General features: G+C 52.3%; 1 protein-coding gene across 2 annotated transcripts in view; it reads left to right on the top strand.

Moving 5' to 3' along the window:
* The window catches only part of TUB (TUB bipartite transcription factor), an 86,864-nt gene that overhangs the window by 53,313 nt on the left and 17,372 nt on the right, over window positions 1-16,179 (top strand). Inside the window, exon 1 of one of the 2 annotated variants that reach the window (XM_030332793.1) lies at window positions 10,279-10,337. The exons of the other annotated variant lie outside the window; for it this stretch is intronic. Coding sequence (XP_030188653.1) covers window positions 10,300-10,337 — 38 coding nt within the window. The 5' untranslated portion in view covers window positions 10,279-10,299. Of the gene's footprint in view, window positions 1-10,278; window positions 10,338-16,179 lie in introns of those variants that run through there. 2 annotated transcript variants of the gene reach the window in all.

A 16,179-nucleotide genomic window follows, 5' to 3' on the forward strand; every position in this document is an offset into this window, starting at 1 on the left:
CCGTGTGTCTTCTGGGCGTGTGACTGGATAAGGGATAGGTGTCTGCTCATCATACCTTTGGCTCGGGGGGTATGAGATCAAGGTGAGCCTGATCTGAGTGTTCTCTACTCTACTCTCCAAGGGCAATTGGAAATGTGTGTCCTTTTCATATAAATTGACTGTTGGGGCCCTAGATAATGGAACTCTAGTGATATTGAAGGCCCCGGACATTAATCTCACAAATTGATACATTGAGGCCAAGAAAACTGGGACGGGACTTGTCTGGTGTCATAGGAGGCCAGGGACTGAGCCCTGGAACTCAGGTTTCCCAACATCCAAGACATTAGCGGCATCTTCAGTGCTACTGAGGGAGCAGCAAGGGTCTGTCCTGGTGGGGGGCCAGAGGAGGATCCCGCAGTGTGTCACAGCCAAGAGGTGGGGGTGGGGCAAAGCTGAGGACAGGTTGGTGGAGCCAGAGAAATGGGTACCAATAGCTCATGAAAACCAGACGGGCTGAGGTGTGGGTATGGGGAGCTGGGACACATTATAGAGACCTGGGGGATTTTGGAGCAGGTGGTCAGGAGGCTGGGGCAGAGCAGAGGGTGACTGGGTGTGTGATTGGGCACCTCCCAGGGTCCTGCCCACTGGGGAATGGAGACCTCTGAAGTTCATTTGGAGGGCAGGCCCAGCTTGCCTGTCTCCAGAGAGACACCCGAAGCCCTACAAATGTGAGAGCCAGGACAGGGCCGACTAACCTACGATGACCAGGTCAGAATCCAGGGTATACAATTGACCCTTGAACAGCATGAGTTTGACCTGTGTGGGTCTAGTCATACACAGATTTTTTTCGGATATAGTATAGTACTGTAAATGTCATGTGTAATAATGCAAACGTATATGATTTTCTTGACATCTTTTTTCTCTAGTTTATTGTAAGAATACAGTATATAATACATATAACATACAAAACATGCATTGACTCCTTATCAGTAAGGCTCAACAGTAAGCTATTAGCAGTTAAGTTTTGGGGGGAATCAAAAGTTATATGTGAACCTTTGCCTGTGTGGGAAGGTCAATGCCCCTAACCCCCCATTGTTCAAGAGTCAACTGTAAGGGTGCCTTGGTGGCTCAGTCGGTTAAGCATTCAACTTCGGCTTAGGTCGTGATCTCATAGTTTGTGGGTTCAACCCTGTGTCGGGCTCTGTGTTGACAGGAGTCTGCTTGGGATTCTCTCTCTTTGCCCTTCCCTCCCTCACTCTCTCTCTTTCTCTCAAATACAATTTTAAAAAGTCAAATGTAGAAAAAGACAAAACAAAACAAAAAACCAAAAACGATGACCTACAATGACCAGGTCAGAATCCAGGGCCTCGTGCTGCTGAGTGGAACCCCTGTCTCCAGGGCCCCCGCTCCCTGCCAGCCTCAAGGTGGCAGGATCAGGAAGGCGCAGGCTCTCTGGCAGCAGGGAGGGTGGTGCCTGCAGAGGAGACGTGCAGGAAGGTGGGCTGTGGTGGGGACTAGGAATCAGGGAGAGATGAAGAGAGAGGTCCGAAGCAGCCTGGAGTTGGAGAAAGGCAACAATGGATCCTGCCCCGCCCAATGCCACCAGCTCTCCAGACTTGCCCTCATCGCCTGGAAGGGGCTACACGTGACCTCCTCCCTGTGCCAGAGCTGGGCAGTGCCGGGGGGTAGGCGGCCCGGGCAAAGCGGCCGCCTCTGGGACTTCCTGTTCTCATCCTCAGCAAAGCCTGGCACGGGCCCTGAGGCATAGTTCTTTGGCCTGGACTGAGTAAATCCTCGCTGTTCTGAGGGCCCGGTGGCCCCTCGGGGTTGCTGTGAGCATCAGTGAGAGAATACAGTAACACTTAGCACAGTGCCAGTCCCAGGTGAGGGCTCAGCAAGCGGGAGCTCTAATTACTAATTGTTGGCACCTCTTCATGGTGCTTTGGACTTTCGACCCAGCGGTCACAGGTGCACACTCCTTCTCTCAGTTCAGCTTCACACACCCTGTGCAGTATAAGACATGCACTTAACAGATGAAGAAACTGAGGCAAGTCTGGGCCCGTGGTCCCTAGCTACCCAGTGAGTTAGCAGTACAGAGAGGACAAGAGTTTAGCTCTCCTAAGTCTAGCATATGTTCACTTTCTTCTATACAATGTAAGACTTTAATCCTTATTTCAGAGTAGAGCAAACCATAACCCTTTGTCTGCTACCAGTCCTCCTGTAAAGTCAAAATATCAGAGAAATTTAGTACCGGAAGGTAGCCTTCAAAATGGTTCTACCCACTGATTTTCATGAGGCACAGAGAGGCTACATACTCACTCAAGGTCACACAGCACAGAGCCAGCACTGGAACTTAAGGTGTTCTTTCCTCTATACTCGCTACTATTATAGGTCTTGGAACTTTTATCCCCATTTCAGAGATGGGAATAGAGGTAAAACTATTGACTCCAGTCCCATAGCACTGCCTTTCAGGACATTGCTTCTTCAGTAACCTGGTGGCTCTAGTCTGATATTTGTGAACCATCTGCAGCAAAAGGGAAGGCCGCGGAGTGAAATGTTGCCGTATTGGAAATAACACGCTTTGCAAATTGTTTAAATTGCATTTCAGGGTCTGATTCCTCTTGCTAGAGAGATTGGTTTATGAATTCAGAGTAGGATTGTTTAAAATGCATTTCACATTTTAAATAACCATGGTTTTCTTAGGTGAGAAAGAATAACAGGTCAAAAACGCACACTCATAGGCTTTTCTGAAAGGTTACAATATAAAATGTTCTTTGCTGGAGGATATGAAGGCACTGGCTCTCTGTTTGACAAAGGAGAGGGCTCTGCTAGATAAATCCTGCATTATGAACAAATGAGAACTGTGTCCCTCTCTTCCTGATCAGCTTAATTCCTTGTTGCTTATCTGCAAATCCAATAATGCCAGTAAAACAAACCCCTCGGGCAGGCTGAGCTCAGGGGCCTGGATGCTCCTCAGAAGCCTTTTTGTGTTTATAACTTCAGTTCCTGCTCCCTGGAGAGCAGGGCTCAGAAGCCCTGTCAGAAAGTGGGCAGGAGAACTCATCTGGGAGTGACAGTTTTCCCAAGATGGGTCTCCCCGCCCCCAGCCCCAGTCCGGGGCCCTCTGAGCAGGAAACTCTATAGGTTCTCAGAGCGGAGCCAGGGAACTGGGGACCGAGCAGGTATTAAGATCCAGCATCCTTCCTGCACATCCCCTGTGCCCCTGCAAGATAAATAACCTGGCCCCAAATTGCAGGCGTTTCTTGTGCCTGCATGCTTAGAGTGTGGTCACCTGGGTGTCATCTTCCTGCTATATCATACTCCACTAGGTGACTAAGGATATTTCAACTGCACAGCTTTTAAAATATTATTTATTTGTTTATGACATCCACGGTGACAGTATTTATTTACTGTTCATTTCCTCCAACGGGGGCAGGGGTATTTTCTGTGCTCTTTAGGGGTTACTAGGTGCTCATGGGAGCTGAAAACCAGACCTTATAGGAAACCCAGCACCTGGAAAGAGGAGCCACGTGTCAAAAGGTTGTGGTCCTAGGGTGGCCTAGCTGATGGCACTAGACTGTGTCTCTCTCACCCCGGGCAACTTTTTATGAGACCATTCATGTGTGTGCCAGCACGTGGAGCTTCTTTATAGGACATTATTTCCTGCAATAGTGGATCCCATCCCATAAACCTGTTCCTCTGTTGTTAAAAACTCCCCATAAAGGGTGCTTAATGATCCCTCCTGTGAACACAGAATTCTTTACTTAACCGAGTCCCAACTGATAGACATTTTGTACCCCCAACTCCTGCCAATTTCTCCTATTAGAAATAAAGCTGTCATGACTATCTGTACATAAATGTAGCAGGATTCTTGCACAGAGTCGTGACACCAAGGCTTTTCTTTCCAGGAAGCAACTTTATTCGTGCCGACACCGCTCAGTTGGGTTCGTCCCCGAAGAACTGAGCCCTGAATGCCACGTGGCATAGTTTTTTTATACATTTTCTATTTTTTTGTCTCCCATATATGGTAACACACAAATATGCAGTCTGATTAAGTGGTCTCATGTTACAATATTGTGAGGAATGTTGTCACATACACGAATAGTCAGGTTGCCTTGAGGTTGTTTTTTTTTTTTTCTTTCCTTAGGGAGGGGACCCTACCACATAAACTTTTGATTCCATTGCATATTTCCCCTGGCTAGATTTCTAGAACAGGAATTAATGAGTCAAAGGGCTAAGGCTCTCATCATTTGGTTTTCTGTAGAGGATTGCAGTTAAGCCTGTGGCTCTAGAAGTCTCTGGTGCCTGAGCTTGAATTTGAACTCTCCCACTTATTGTTTGTGTGACTTTGAGCAGGTTATGTAACCTCCTGTTTCTTCACCTGTAAAATGGGGATAATAATAGTACCTACCTCATAGTGTTGTTAGGATTCAATGAGAGGAACCATGTGTGTGAATAGGCATGACTCATGAGACGTCGTCATAAAGCAAACTTTATTTTTGTCTCCCACGGTCTCTTTAATTTTATTCTGTGGGGCTGCTTCCCCCCCCCCCCCCCCCCGCAAACCTAGATGAAATTGAGGGTAAGTCCCATGACTTCTCTGGCCACTTTCAGGGAACCAAAAGTTGTTCTGTGAGTAATTAATATGTCCTGTCTATTGCAATAAGCAAATCTTAAATTGCGGAGTTACCCATCACGATCTGCTGAAAGCCAGCTGCCTGCAGGAGAGGGTCCAGTTTGCAGTTCTGACTCTTTCTAGGGTCTAAGGTGAAGGGAAGGAGGGGAAGAAGAGAGGATAGGGGTAGGAAAATTTTTCCTCCTCTCTCTCACGTGAGTGCCTTTTGAGGTTCTTGGAGACCATTCCATCGTTTGGGGTGTCTCCGTAAGCACAGCTCCCTCGATGTGAGTGATGCTTGCTCTCTATCCTCCATAGGACACTCTGGTTCCTTTCTCAGGCCCTGGGAAGCCTGGGCCTGTCCCCTTGCCCACTGTCACCTCCTCCCACAAGGGGGTCCTCTTGACTGGGATCTAAGACAACCATATCTGGTCCTCTTGCTGGGACCCGCGTGGGCCCCCCGAAATACTCACATATCCTTTGCCCACAAACCTGACCCTGAGGCAGCAGAGTCCTCTTGGCCATCAGGGCAGCCACCCCCCCACCCGCTCTCTGGATTTGCAGGCATGAATCAGTTGCCTGTGCCCCATGGCCTCAGGACCATTATGGCCACATATAAAGCCATCCTGGGGGGGGGGTCTCCAAGCCCCACTCCCTGGACTTGAGGCAAAGGCCATGTACCCTGCTGTGCTCCCACTGAGAGTCCGCTGGACCCCGAGGCTCCTTCTAAAATTCCTCCTAGACCTCCAGCAACATTTTTTGCAGACTTGCATATTTTTTTATGTATTAGAGGCAGGTGATGGGCACCTGGTCACAGACCCAGGTTTTCACTGCCTCTCTTCCAAGTCCCATTTGGGGCTATCCCACCTCACTTTGGTATGTGGTATCTGTTAGCGCGGAGCCTCGCCTGGAGAGTTGCATTTCATCATTACCTGCTGCCCTTATTTGCTTTTTATGGAACATGTGGAGAAGTGCCAGGCACATAGCATGTACTCAACAAGTGATGGTCTCATGTGACCCCAGCTCACAGGCTCCCCACTTACGTTCATTTCATCACTATTCCTTTTGACTTTATCCCTAGTACCTTGTTTTATGCTTTACAATTTTATTTTTCCTGTGGACTGTGCTGGTTGTGGTGATGTTGGTAGTGATTTTAATTTGCTATTATCTTCTGCAGTTATTTGGAAAAATATACGTATTGTTTTTATTTTTTCAAAGTTTATTTATTTTGAGAGAGAGAGAGAGAGTACAGGTGGGTGGAGTAGGGGCAGAGAGAGAGGGAAAGAGAGAGAGAATCCCAAGCAAGTTCCACACTGTCAGCATGAGCTCAATGTGGGGCTTGAACTCACAGACCGTGAGATCATGACTGGAGCCGAAATCAAGAGTCAGACGCTTAACTGACTGAGCCACCCAGGCGCCCCTACACATTTTGTTTTTAATTCTTCTAGTGCTTAGCCTGCATTTTTTCAAATATGTCAGTAAGCCTATCTGCCTCACTTTAATCGTGGAGAAATGGGGCAGTGGGCACTGTCCGGCTGTCCACATATGCTACCGTTTTGCCATGATGTCTGCCCAATGGCTTTGAAAAGACACTGGGCTCTGGTCTAGCGTCCGCTCATTTCTGTCCTGGACTTTCCAAATAGCCCGCTAGCAGTTGCCAATACCTCTGGCCTTGTCTCCCTCTGTCCGCCATTTTGCTCCCAATTATGTCTTTCTAAAAGTACATCTGGGAAGGTTACTCTTGGCTTCAAACCCTCAGTGATGCCTCATTAGCTCTAGAATAAAATCCACACTCCTCAGCCTGGTGTCCAGGGTGCCAGGGGATCTGGCCCTACCTTAACTTTCTAGGCCCTTCTCCTGCCACGTGGAACAGCTACCCTCCATGCCACCACACGGGTTTGCATTTTGGTTTTCAAGTGCATCGGTCACATATTCTCATATCCTGATGCCTTCGCTCACGTCATCTTCTCTGTCTGGAATGCCCTTTGGTCAGAGACCAGCACAGCACTGGGCCAGTTGTAAAATCTCAGTAAATGGTAAGCTTCCCCCTTCCTTTCTTATTAGTCTCTCAGAATCCTTCAAGGCCCGATTCCAATGTCATCTTTTTCACTCTCAGGACAGATTTGTCCTAACCTGACTTCCCCTCCCTCTGGTACCACTGGCTGCCCCTCCTCTGTGCCCCCAGTACTTTGTACACCTGTACTGTAACCCCAGCACCTTGGTGCTTTCAGTCCCTCCTGCCAGATGGAATGCTCCCCAAGAGCAGCACTGGGCCGGCCTGACACCTGCCCAAGCCCTGCGTGGACCTGCGAGCCCGGTCGGGTCCAGTGGATATATGATTGATTCGAATTGCCTTCCTCACCCTGCAAGGATGCAACACCAAGCTACTACACAGGGCACCTTGGGACTTAGTGCCCAATCTGAATAGGTATTCACTTATTATTCATATCCGTTTGTTTCTAAAATTGATTAGAGGTGAGCCACACTCAATAAAACTGTTAAATTAGAAACAGAAAATTTAAGACTTCACATGGAAGTAGCAAAGTGCCAGAAGAAGGTGCTAACTTTCTTCCCTGGCTGAATGAGTGTCGCTGAGAGCAGCTTGCACTGGGGTCCTTCAGCTGGGGTGGCAGATATAAGGGTCTCCCTGGGGCTAAACTCTTTCACTCCCCTCACAAACCATGGCCCTGTCTGAGAATGCCTAAAAGGCAACAAGGAGAATTTAAATTCACAGAAAATATCTCACCCTTGCAGGATTTGGACAGTGGTGAGGAGGCCGTTGGGGGTTGCTACATGGCAGCATTTCGGTACAGATCACCTTGTTCTGCGGGCTAAATTTGAAAAGCTTAGGCCCTTTCTCAAGGGTCATTGTATAGCACAGTTGTATTTTAACCATGGCCTAGTACAGTATTCCTCATGTGGCTTTCTGAAGTGGCTTTTCAATGGAAGCCAAGGGCATACACATAAAATGTCAACCAGGGGAGCTATTTGAGCAGGAAAACCCATTGGCAGTTCTGAGTTGAGTGTGAACTCTCACATACCCCTTTTAACTCACAGAAGCACACACTTAGATCCTCCCCATGCACACACATCAACACACCATCCAACAAACATTCTTGTGCAGACCCATTCAGATGCAGGGACACCTTACCACACACACATTCTCTCTCTCTCTCCCGCACACTCATACGTACATGGCACAGTCCCACTGGCTCCCACACATCCCATGGGCATACACAGCCTCTATAGGACATGGGGAGCTGTCTTATTTCTGCACCTCACTCTGCCTCCAGATTTTACTCCCTTAGGACAGAATCTACAGTATCTATTTAATAGATTCAATTACTTCAGGCTCCTGAGACCTTCCAACTTGATTTTGATTGCTTCAAGGTGTCAGATAATTTGGGAATGGGGGAAAGCAGCCTCAAATTCTTGAAGGGAAAATCTTCTAGGCTCGAGTCATCACCAAAGTGGCAGCTGCTGATGGAAGTTTGGGGAACATGGTCTGGATGGTGGGACCAGCCTCCTGTTGCTGGGCAGGGCTCCGTCCTCCAGTCCTACAGGACAGAGGCCCTCAGGGTAGTGCTTTGTTTGGCCTCCAAGGCAAGGACCAGTCCCTTTCTGCCGACCTTCCTGGGAGCCTGATCAGCGGAACCGAGGCCTATGCCAAATGTCCCAGCAGGCAAGGAAACAGCCCTGCTTTCTGCCCCCTTGCACTCACTCTGAGGTGATTTCTTTTGTCTGCCCTCTGTCCCCTGTGACAGGGATAGCTCTTGGAGGTTGAAAAATAATCAGAGGTCACAGCCTTCAGAGAGTGTCAATGCTGTACCAGACAGAGATGGATCTAACCTGTCGTGCGCTCCAGAAACCAGAAGAAAGAGGCTGGGTGTGCATCCATGTGCACTGCACGAACGGTGATAGGGAGGAAGGAGGCGAAAGGCAAGGGCTGTGGACCCAGACTGCTGTGTGTGAATCCTAGCTTCACCGTTGAGTAGCTCTATGGCTTTGGGCAAGATCTTTGCCTTCTGTGTGCCCCAGTTTCTTCTGCTATAAAATGGGTATGATGATAGCATCTCCCTCCTGGGGTGGTTGTGAGGATGAAATCAGTTACAGTGTAGAGATAGCACCTGGAGCTCAGCAAATGCTCCACACATTTGGTTATTGTTTTTATAGTTAATGGGCAAGGCCGCCAGGAGGAAAGCCTGGGAGAGTCCTGGGATGGGAAATCCTGGCCGTGGACCTAGGGCAGCAGGATGGGGCCCTCCTTCAGCGGAGCTGGTTCTTCTCACACTCTCCACCTCCGACAGCCCCGCCCCCCCCGCCGTGTCGTGGAGTCACCACATAGACCCTCTTCTGGCATGGTTACCGGGGTGTGTGCGCTGCTGAATCCAGGGCGCACATGAGGACACCCACATGTAGTGGGAAGAAAGTGCCCCTCAGCAGACCGCTGCCAGATCACCTGTCCTCGCTTCCCTGCTTGTCAGCCGGCTGTGGATTCACTAGCCTTCACCTCATCATGCCACGGCTTGCTTTAAAGTTGATGTGAGTCACAGCCAAGACTTCCTCAGCACTCAGAGACTTTAAGATGACCTTTGTTAAGAAGTTTTTGCTTTCTTTTAAGTGTAGCCCCTAGAAAGAGCTTTGGAGGACAGAGACCCTGGTTCTATTTCAGCTCCATCGCTTTGTAGCTTTCTGTCCTTGGGCATCTTAGCACTATTGAGGCTTTATTCTCCAGAAATAGAAATAAAACACTTGCCTCTCAAGGCTGTTGTGTAGCTTAAATAATATAAATTCATAAGGGCTGGGAATGCAATAGACGGTTTATGTTCTCCTTGACTGCTATAGCTTAGAGGGGAAAGACTACTGCTGCTAGGAAGCAGCTCCTTCACAGAAAACCAGAGGTTCCCCGGGGACCTGTGAGGGGGTGGGGAGGGTGGGGAAGTGGAAGGGGCCAAGAAGGGAAGGCCAGCCTCCAGAGTTTGGACCAGCGGGTTCCCTGGGACCTCTTCTGTTCCAGACCGCAATCCTTTCCGGCACCGAAGGATCCCCTCCCCTCCCCCATCCCTCTTCCCACCCCCGAGCTGAGCAGCGGTTCCCATCTCTTAGCGGAGATAGGTATGCTAGGCAGGCAGGTAGGAGTTAGAATTATCTCGGCTTCACAGAGGAAGAAACGGACGCTCGGAGGTCTAGGGACCCGCCCAGCGGCTTTAGTCTTAGCCTCGGGTGGGCGCGGGCGCGATCACGTGTGTGGAGCTGGAGCCCCGCGGCTCCCGGGAAGGCGCGGGGGCGGGGGCGTTCGCAACGCCAGCGCCGGCCCGGGGGTGGGGTCTCCGCCGGGGGGCGGGGCGGGGCGAGGGGGGAGGGGGCGGGCCGCCACGCAGCACTCCGGCGGTCGGCGCGGGACCGAGCCCCTTTAGCAGCGCCGGGCCGTGGGGGCCGGCCTCTCTCGCCTCTACGCGCGCGCACGCCCGTCCGCCAGCCGCGGCTCCGCGCACTCCGCCGCTTCGCCCGTCGCGCCGCGCAGGCAGCCGCTCGCCGAGCCCGCGGCCGGGGCCCTGGCGTGCAGCGCGGGCCTCGGAGGGGCCCAGCGCCCCGGCCCGGGAGGATGCGGCCCGGGGCGGCCCGGGAGCTGAGCAGGGTCCCCGCGCCGGCCCCCGCGGGCCCCGGCTTCCAGAGCCGCAGCCGCCGCCCCGCCCCCGGGAGACATGACTTCCAAGCCGCATTCCGACTGGATTCCCTACAGGTACGCGGGAGCCCGTCCCACCTCCCCTTCGGCTCCGGGACGCGGGCCCGGCCCACTACCCTCCAGCGCTGAGGGCGAGGGTGCCCTCCACCCCGACCCGGGGCGCAGGGCTCCCATATCCATCCCATCCAACACTGCGGGCGCGGGCTGGAGGCGCTGGGCCTTCCTATCCCAACTTTGGGCCCCGGGCGGACTGAACCTGGCTGCCCTGCTTCATCTCCCGTCCTCCGGGGTTGCTGAAAGGGTCCAGAGCTCTGGGCCTGTGTGGGCCCTTGTTGGGTCCGGCAGCGCCATGTGGCCGCCTGGGGAAGGAGCGCACTGCTCTAAGCCCCCTCCTAGGCCCAGCGCACCGGGTCACATGCCAGTGTAGCCGTGGACAGACCCCCCGGTACAAGCTGCAGGCATGCACCTTCCGTGAGTGCATCCAGCCAAAGATGATCCTGCTGATCGGTTCACACACTCAAAGCATGAATTCCTGGAGACAGTTATTCTGAACCAAGATCACTGGCTGCTCATATACACATGCACCCTGTACGTCTCCCCCCACACTGATTCTTGGGCTCACACGGGTGTACTACTATCTGTGCACATACACATCCTGTATGGGACGATACCTGACACCTGCTACCCACTCACAGATACTACTCCTGTCTTTCAGAGACTCAGAAATCCACTTGCTAACAGGTCCATACCTGGACGCACACTAACTCACAATACATAGAACTGCCTTTACATGCATAAGAACACTCATGAAAACACAGAAAGCACAGCCACCCTGTGTTCCCAGACTCTGGTCTGTCCCAAGGACAGCTGGGCTTTGCTACTTGTGTGGAGGTCCGGGTGGGGGAGGAGTGTGGGGGGTTTCACACAGGTGCAGGCCTTTCCCCCATGCACTCCATTCTCTCCGTTACCACTGGAATAGATCTCATCGTCATGGCAGCGCCAGATCCTTGGCCACCTATTGGCTCCTGGTTGCCATGGGCTACGGGGCTGTCTCTAGGCCTCCCAGAGAGGCATGTGTGTAAAATAGGTGCTGGACTGCTAGGGTCCACTATGTTAGTGTCTGCTTAGGTGCACAGGCCCGTGGGTTGTAGGAACAGACCCTCAGGACCCGCCTTGTAACAGCCAGCTCTTGGGGAGGGACGAACCTGAGTCCAGTCACTGATAGGAAATACTTCTGACCGAGCTCTTCTATAGTCTGTCCAGACAGCATCCAAAATGGAAACCAGCTGAAACCACCTGAGGCTTGTTAAAAGCAGATCCTTCTGCAAACAAGCACCTGTCAACTGGCCTGGGGATTCAGGGTTTCTCTTAAGAACTGTTGTCTCTAATCTCAGCTCCTTTGGGGGCTTTAGGGTTTCCCAAGTTAGAATTTGTGGGTGCTCCTCCCACCGACATACCCACGTGCACACATACACAAGTCACTCCTAGGATTTCCTGAAGACCTAATGCAGTCACACCTCAGAGTCTCCCATATATCAGGGAGATATTTCTATCAGGAAACTGGGGCTTTGCTGACTCAGAAGAGCTGCTACCCTACACTGGGCATCCAGGCTAGGGGCACAGGTAGTTTCTGGAACATCCTGGCTTTCTTGACACACCTGTATTGAGGGGGTGCAGCCACAAGGAGTATCATTAACCTTTTCTAGCCACCCAGCATAGGTGCCTGGGGTAGTGCCTGTGGGCTGAGTGGCCTCCAATGCTGTGGGAGTACGAGTATGGAGGAGCAGGTGGCAGGTGGTGGCCACAGACTAACTTCGGAGGGAGGGAAGGGACAGCACTTACAGACACGACGGTGCGGTTAGGGTCTGGCCGACTGGGGGCCGGGCCAGATCGTGGTTCAAGGAAGCCTCTCCCAGGAGCCAAAGACCAAAGCAATGCATAGAGTAAGTGCATAGGTCTTAGAGAAAGTCTGTCTCAAATAGGGGAGGCTTAATCCTGCCCCTAGGAAAGGGGGCCCTGGAGAAGTGGGGTTGTCTCTGGGAAGTGGCATTGTCCTCCAGCAATCCCCAGGGCACTGGTGTCCTTCGAGGAGTGAGTTGGCACTTATTCCAGCCCAGGTCCAACCACTCCATCGCCCCGTCCCCTTCTTGGGCCCGCACACTGCACCTGGGGCACAGAATCTTATCACCCTGGCAGACCACCCCTGAGGAGCAGCTTGGCACCCTTGTGGCCCTGCCTGCTTGCTGTCCCATTGCTCTGTCACCCCTGCCGTTTTGCTCTGTGGCCAAGAGGGTGGGTCTCAAGCTGGGAGCAGGCTATAGTCAGAAGTTGCCCGAATCTCTCGTGCCTTGTTGGGGTCTTTCTGAGCGTGCACCGAGCCTGGGACAGCCCTGGACTTTGGGTGTAGACTTCCATAATGGGGAGGCCTGGGCTGAGAGGAGGAGATGCAAATTGCCTCCTTGTGTTAACTGGGCTGCTGATTGCAGTTAAAGCCACATGCCTGTGTGATCACAGAAAACTGGGGCAGGAGACTGGCAAGGCAGTTTACTTGCAGATGAGGGGGATGGGCACGTGTGCACGCGCTTTGGTATGAGGCTTCCCCCCGATGTCACAGCATGTCAGAACTGGAATGTGTTATTTGGTTTGGGGGAGAGAAGCCGGTCGATTTCTTATTAGCTCTCCTGGTGGGGGTTTTATTCCCTCTGTGATGGTTGCACCTGCGTTCCCTAGGCCTGGCTCATTTTCTTCTAAGCGACGCCAGTTGGTGATAATCTTCTTAAGGGTAATTGTGGCTCAGTTTACAATGATTATGGATTAATCTCACATTCTGACTCAGAAGGGAGCCATTTAGTTTATAAAGTTGAACAATTAGAAGAGCGTTTTGCCTTTTGATATGTTTCTGTTATTACTACTAATAATTTCCACTTCTGCCATTTTCTGTCCGTCTGTGTTGTTCTTGAGTATTAGATGCCCTTCATTCCTGACTTCACAGCCTTCAATGAGCTGCAGGTGGAGTATTCAGAGTGGGGTGTGCTGGCCAGCCCCTGTCCTCAGTGCTCTGTCCGCCTGGTCGTGTGGCCGTTGTCTGGTGTGTCTCCAGCCAGGCCCTGAACTCCTGGAGAGCAGGGACCTCATCTGGTTCTTGGCTGTGTGCCTGGCATGAGCCAGCATAGACAAGATGCCTGCTACTTTGAATCAAAGAGGCATCCCCAGATAGCTTTTAGGACTTCCCGGCTTTCCTGGCTCCACACCCAGGTTGTCAGCACACCCGAGGGATGTAGTACTCCCCTCTCAGAAAAAGGAATACTTCTGGAAGAGTGTGGGCCTAGGTTAGAGAATGAGAAGCTCGGCTGGAAGGGCCCTTGCTGTCCAGTCCTCGGCGCGAATGCTCTGTGCAGTAGCCTGCCATCAGATGGCTATGACCAGTAGAAAGTTCTTCCTTGGGGTGAGCCTCAGCATGCCTCTTGGTGTTCCCTCCTCTTGGCTCTTTTTGGGGTCCTCTCACCACTTCCTCACTTCGCTTTCTGGAGAGTGGAATGGCCACTGACCAAGCAAGACCTGACTCTTTCAGTTCTGCCTGTGTGGGGAGCCTCGGGGCGCCCTGGATGCTGTGGCCTGCTGCTTTGCCTGTGGCGGCAGGGGCGAGGAGCAGGATCTCTCTCCACTCCCCGCCCAAACCCCCCTGGGAAGTCTTCCTGATGTTGCTTAGGGCAGAAGGAGAAGGAAACACAGGGGTGAAAGAGTGGACTTGGGGAGCAGGCATCCTGTTGGTACACTCAGATTGGTCTCTGCCCTCCTCCAGCACAGGCCTAGAGGCACCTGCAGCCTGCAGGGTGTGGCCTGTCCCACAGCAGTGGAGGGAGGCTGTTACTTCCTGGCCCGGGGCCGTGGCTGACCTTGAGTCCTCACCATCTCGGGGAATGGCTTTGGCTCACTGACTAGTCACCTTGAGGCCTCTGTAAACAGAACCCTGAAGTCTCATCAGGCTGATGTCAAGCCCTGTCTCCCCCATTCTGCCTGTGTCGGGAAGACCTAGGTTCGGGGACCCACGTGTGAGACATGACCTTCTCCTGTTAGGTTTCTGTTAGTTAGACTCTTGTTAGCTCTCCAGTGTCTTCTGAAGTCCTACTGTCTTTTTAAAAAGAAAAAAAAATTTTTTTAATGTTTATTTTTGAGAGAGAGAGAGAGAGAGAGAGAGAGAGACATAATCCGAAGCAGGTTCCAGGGCCTGAGCTGTCAGCACAGAGCCCCAGGATCCGTGAGATCATGACCTGGGCCACCCAGGTGCCCCTGAAGCCCTACTGTCTTAATGAACAGTTAGTATCACTTCTACTTTGCGTCATTTGAAGTCTGCTGAGAGGCCTGCCTTGTCTTTAGGTCATCAGTAAACATGCCAACCAGGGCAAGCAGGATGCTAGAAACCTTCTCTGACTATGGCATGCCCTATTGTTGCAAAGATCATTGAGTGTCTGTCATACTGGAGAAGCATGCCACTCATGTGGCTTCGTCGTGCCCGTGGGTAACCATCACTGGTCCCTGCGAGTCCGTGTGGAAGCCTGGCTGTGCTGTCCTCCCATTTTCCCTGATAGGTCTGGGGGCATGTGCCCTGACTTGCCAGTGGCCTGGGCTTGCTCCTGGTGGTCACTGGGTCTTCTAGCTGCTCACTTGGCCTGTCCCGTGATCTTAACCTGGGGCCTACATAAGACTCGTTGATCTGCAAGCTATAATTTCTTCCCCCATCTGAACATAAGGCTGCATTTGCATACTTCCAGCAACTCTCCAGTTTCTTTTTTGTTCTTTAGAGAGCACCAGCTGTGGCTCATGGTCCTCATTTGCATGGCTGAGCATTAGAATCACCTACGTTTCTTGTTTTAAAAGAGAGAGTGCGGTGAGGGATTGACTCTGGGGTAATTTCCCCAGCAGTTCTGGATTACCAAGTCAGGCCCCAGTGCCCATAGCCATTTTATGGTGCTTTCCTGGGTCTCCCTGGTCTCGTCCCCAGCAGGAGACGCCTGTAGTGAAGGAGCCACCAGGGTCAGCTGGAGGCCCCATCCATCAGTGTCCTGTCTCCTGTCCGAGGCTCCTGGCGGGGCTGCAGCTGGCAGCCTGGGCTTGGCAGTGGTTCCATAATTGGAGCCCGAGTTGTTAAAAAGCCATTACTGTCTCCTCTGTGGTTATCATTTAATGCTGCCTAGAATAGTGCCCATCAGACAGAGGCAGTGTTGGTGAGAAAGGAAGGTGCTGAAGCGGGAGCTGAGAGGCAGGGCTGTCTGGAGGGGTGGAGCCCGGGCCTGCTGAGGAGGTGAGAGGGGTTTCCTTGACTCCCTGGAGACAGCCATCCTTGTTGTCATTGTGCTCCTCAGCAGCTGGGGTTTGCGGGGATTCCGTTATCCACCAGGGACGGGTGTCGTGTGCCCCGGATACATTGCGGTTAGGCAGTGCAAGCCTATCCCTGCTGGGGGACCGTGGTTCGCCTCGTGCCTTTGCGGCTTTCCTAGAAACAGTGCTGTGCCAGGAGCCTGTTCACTGTACCTGCTGCTGCCTGCTGTCGGAGCCACTCCATGTAGGTCCTTTAATTGCCGGCCCTCCTGGGTGGGTCTTGCTCAGCCAGGCACGTTGTGACTCACCGGGCACAAGTTGCTTCTCCCAACTGCCGCCCCCAGCCTGCACGTACCGCCCCCCCCCCCCCCGCCCCCACGGCTGCTCCAACAGGCATGGTGGATGGCTCTCTAGGCACCTCCAGGCTGAGTTTCTGGAATCTCTTCAGAAGCCTACCCCTAGTTCATCCATCTTTCTGTTCATCCATCCATCTCCGGTGGTGAAGTCCATTCTGCTTATAATCTTATCACTGTTGCTAAAGCCTGCAGCTCTTCATCTTTCTCCTCCATCAGGGAAAGGA

Source organism: Lynx canadensis, chromosome D1, assembly GCF_007474595.2.
Source record: "Lynx canadensis isolate LIC74 chromosome D1, mLynCan4.pri.v2, whole genome shotgun sequence".
NCBI classification, from domain to species: domain Eukaryota; kingdom Metazoa; phylum Chordata; class Mammalia; order Carnivora; family Felidae; genus Lynx; species Lynx canadensis.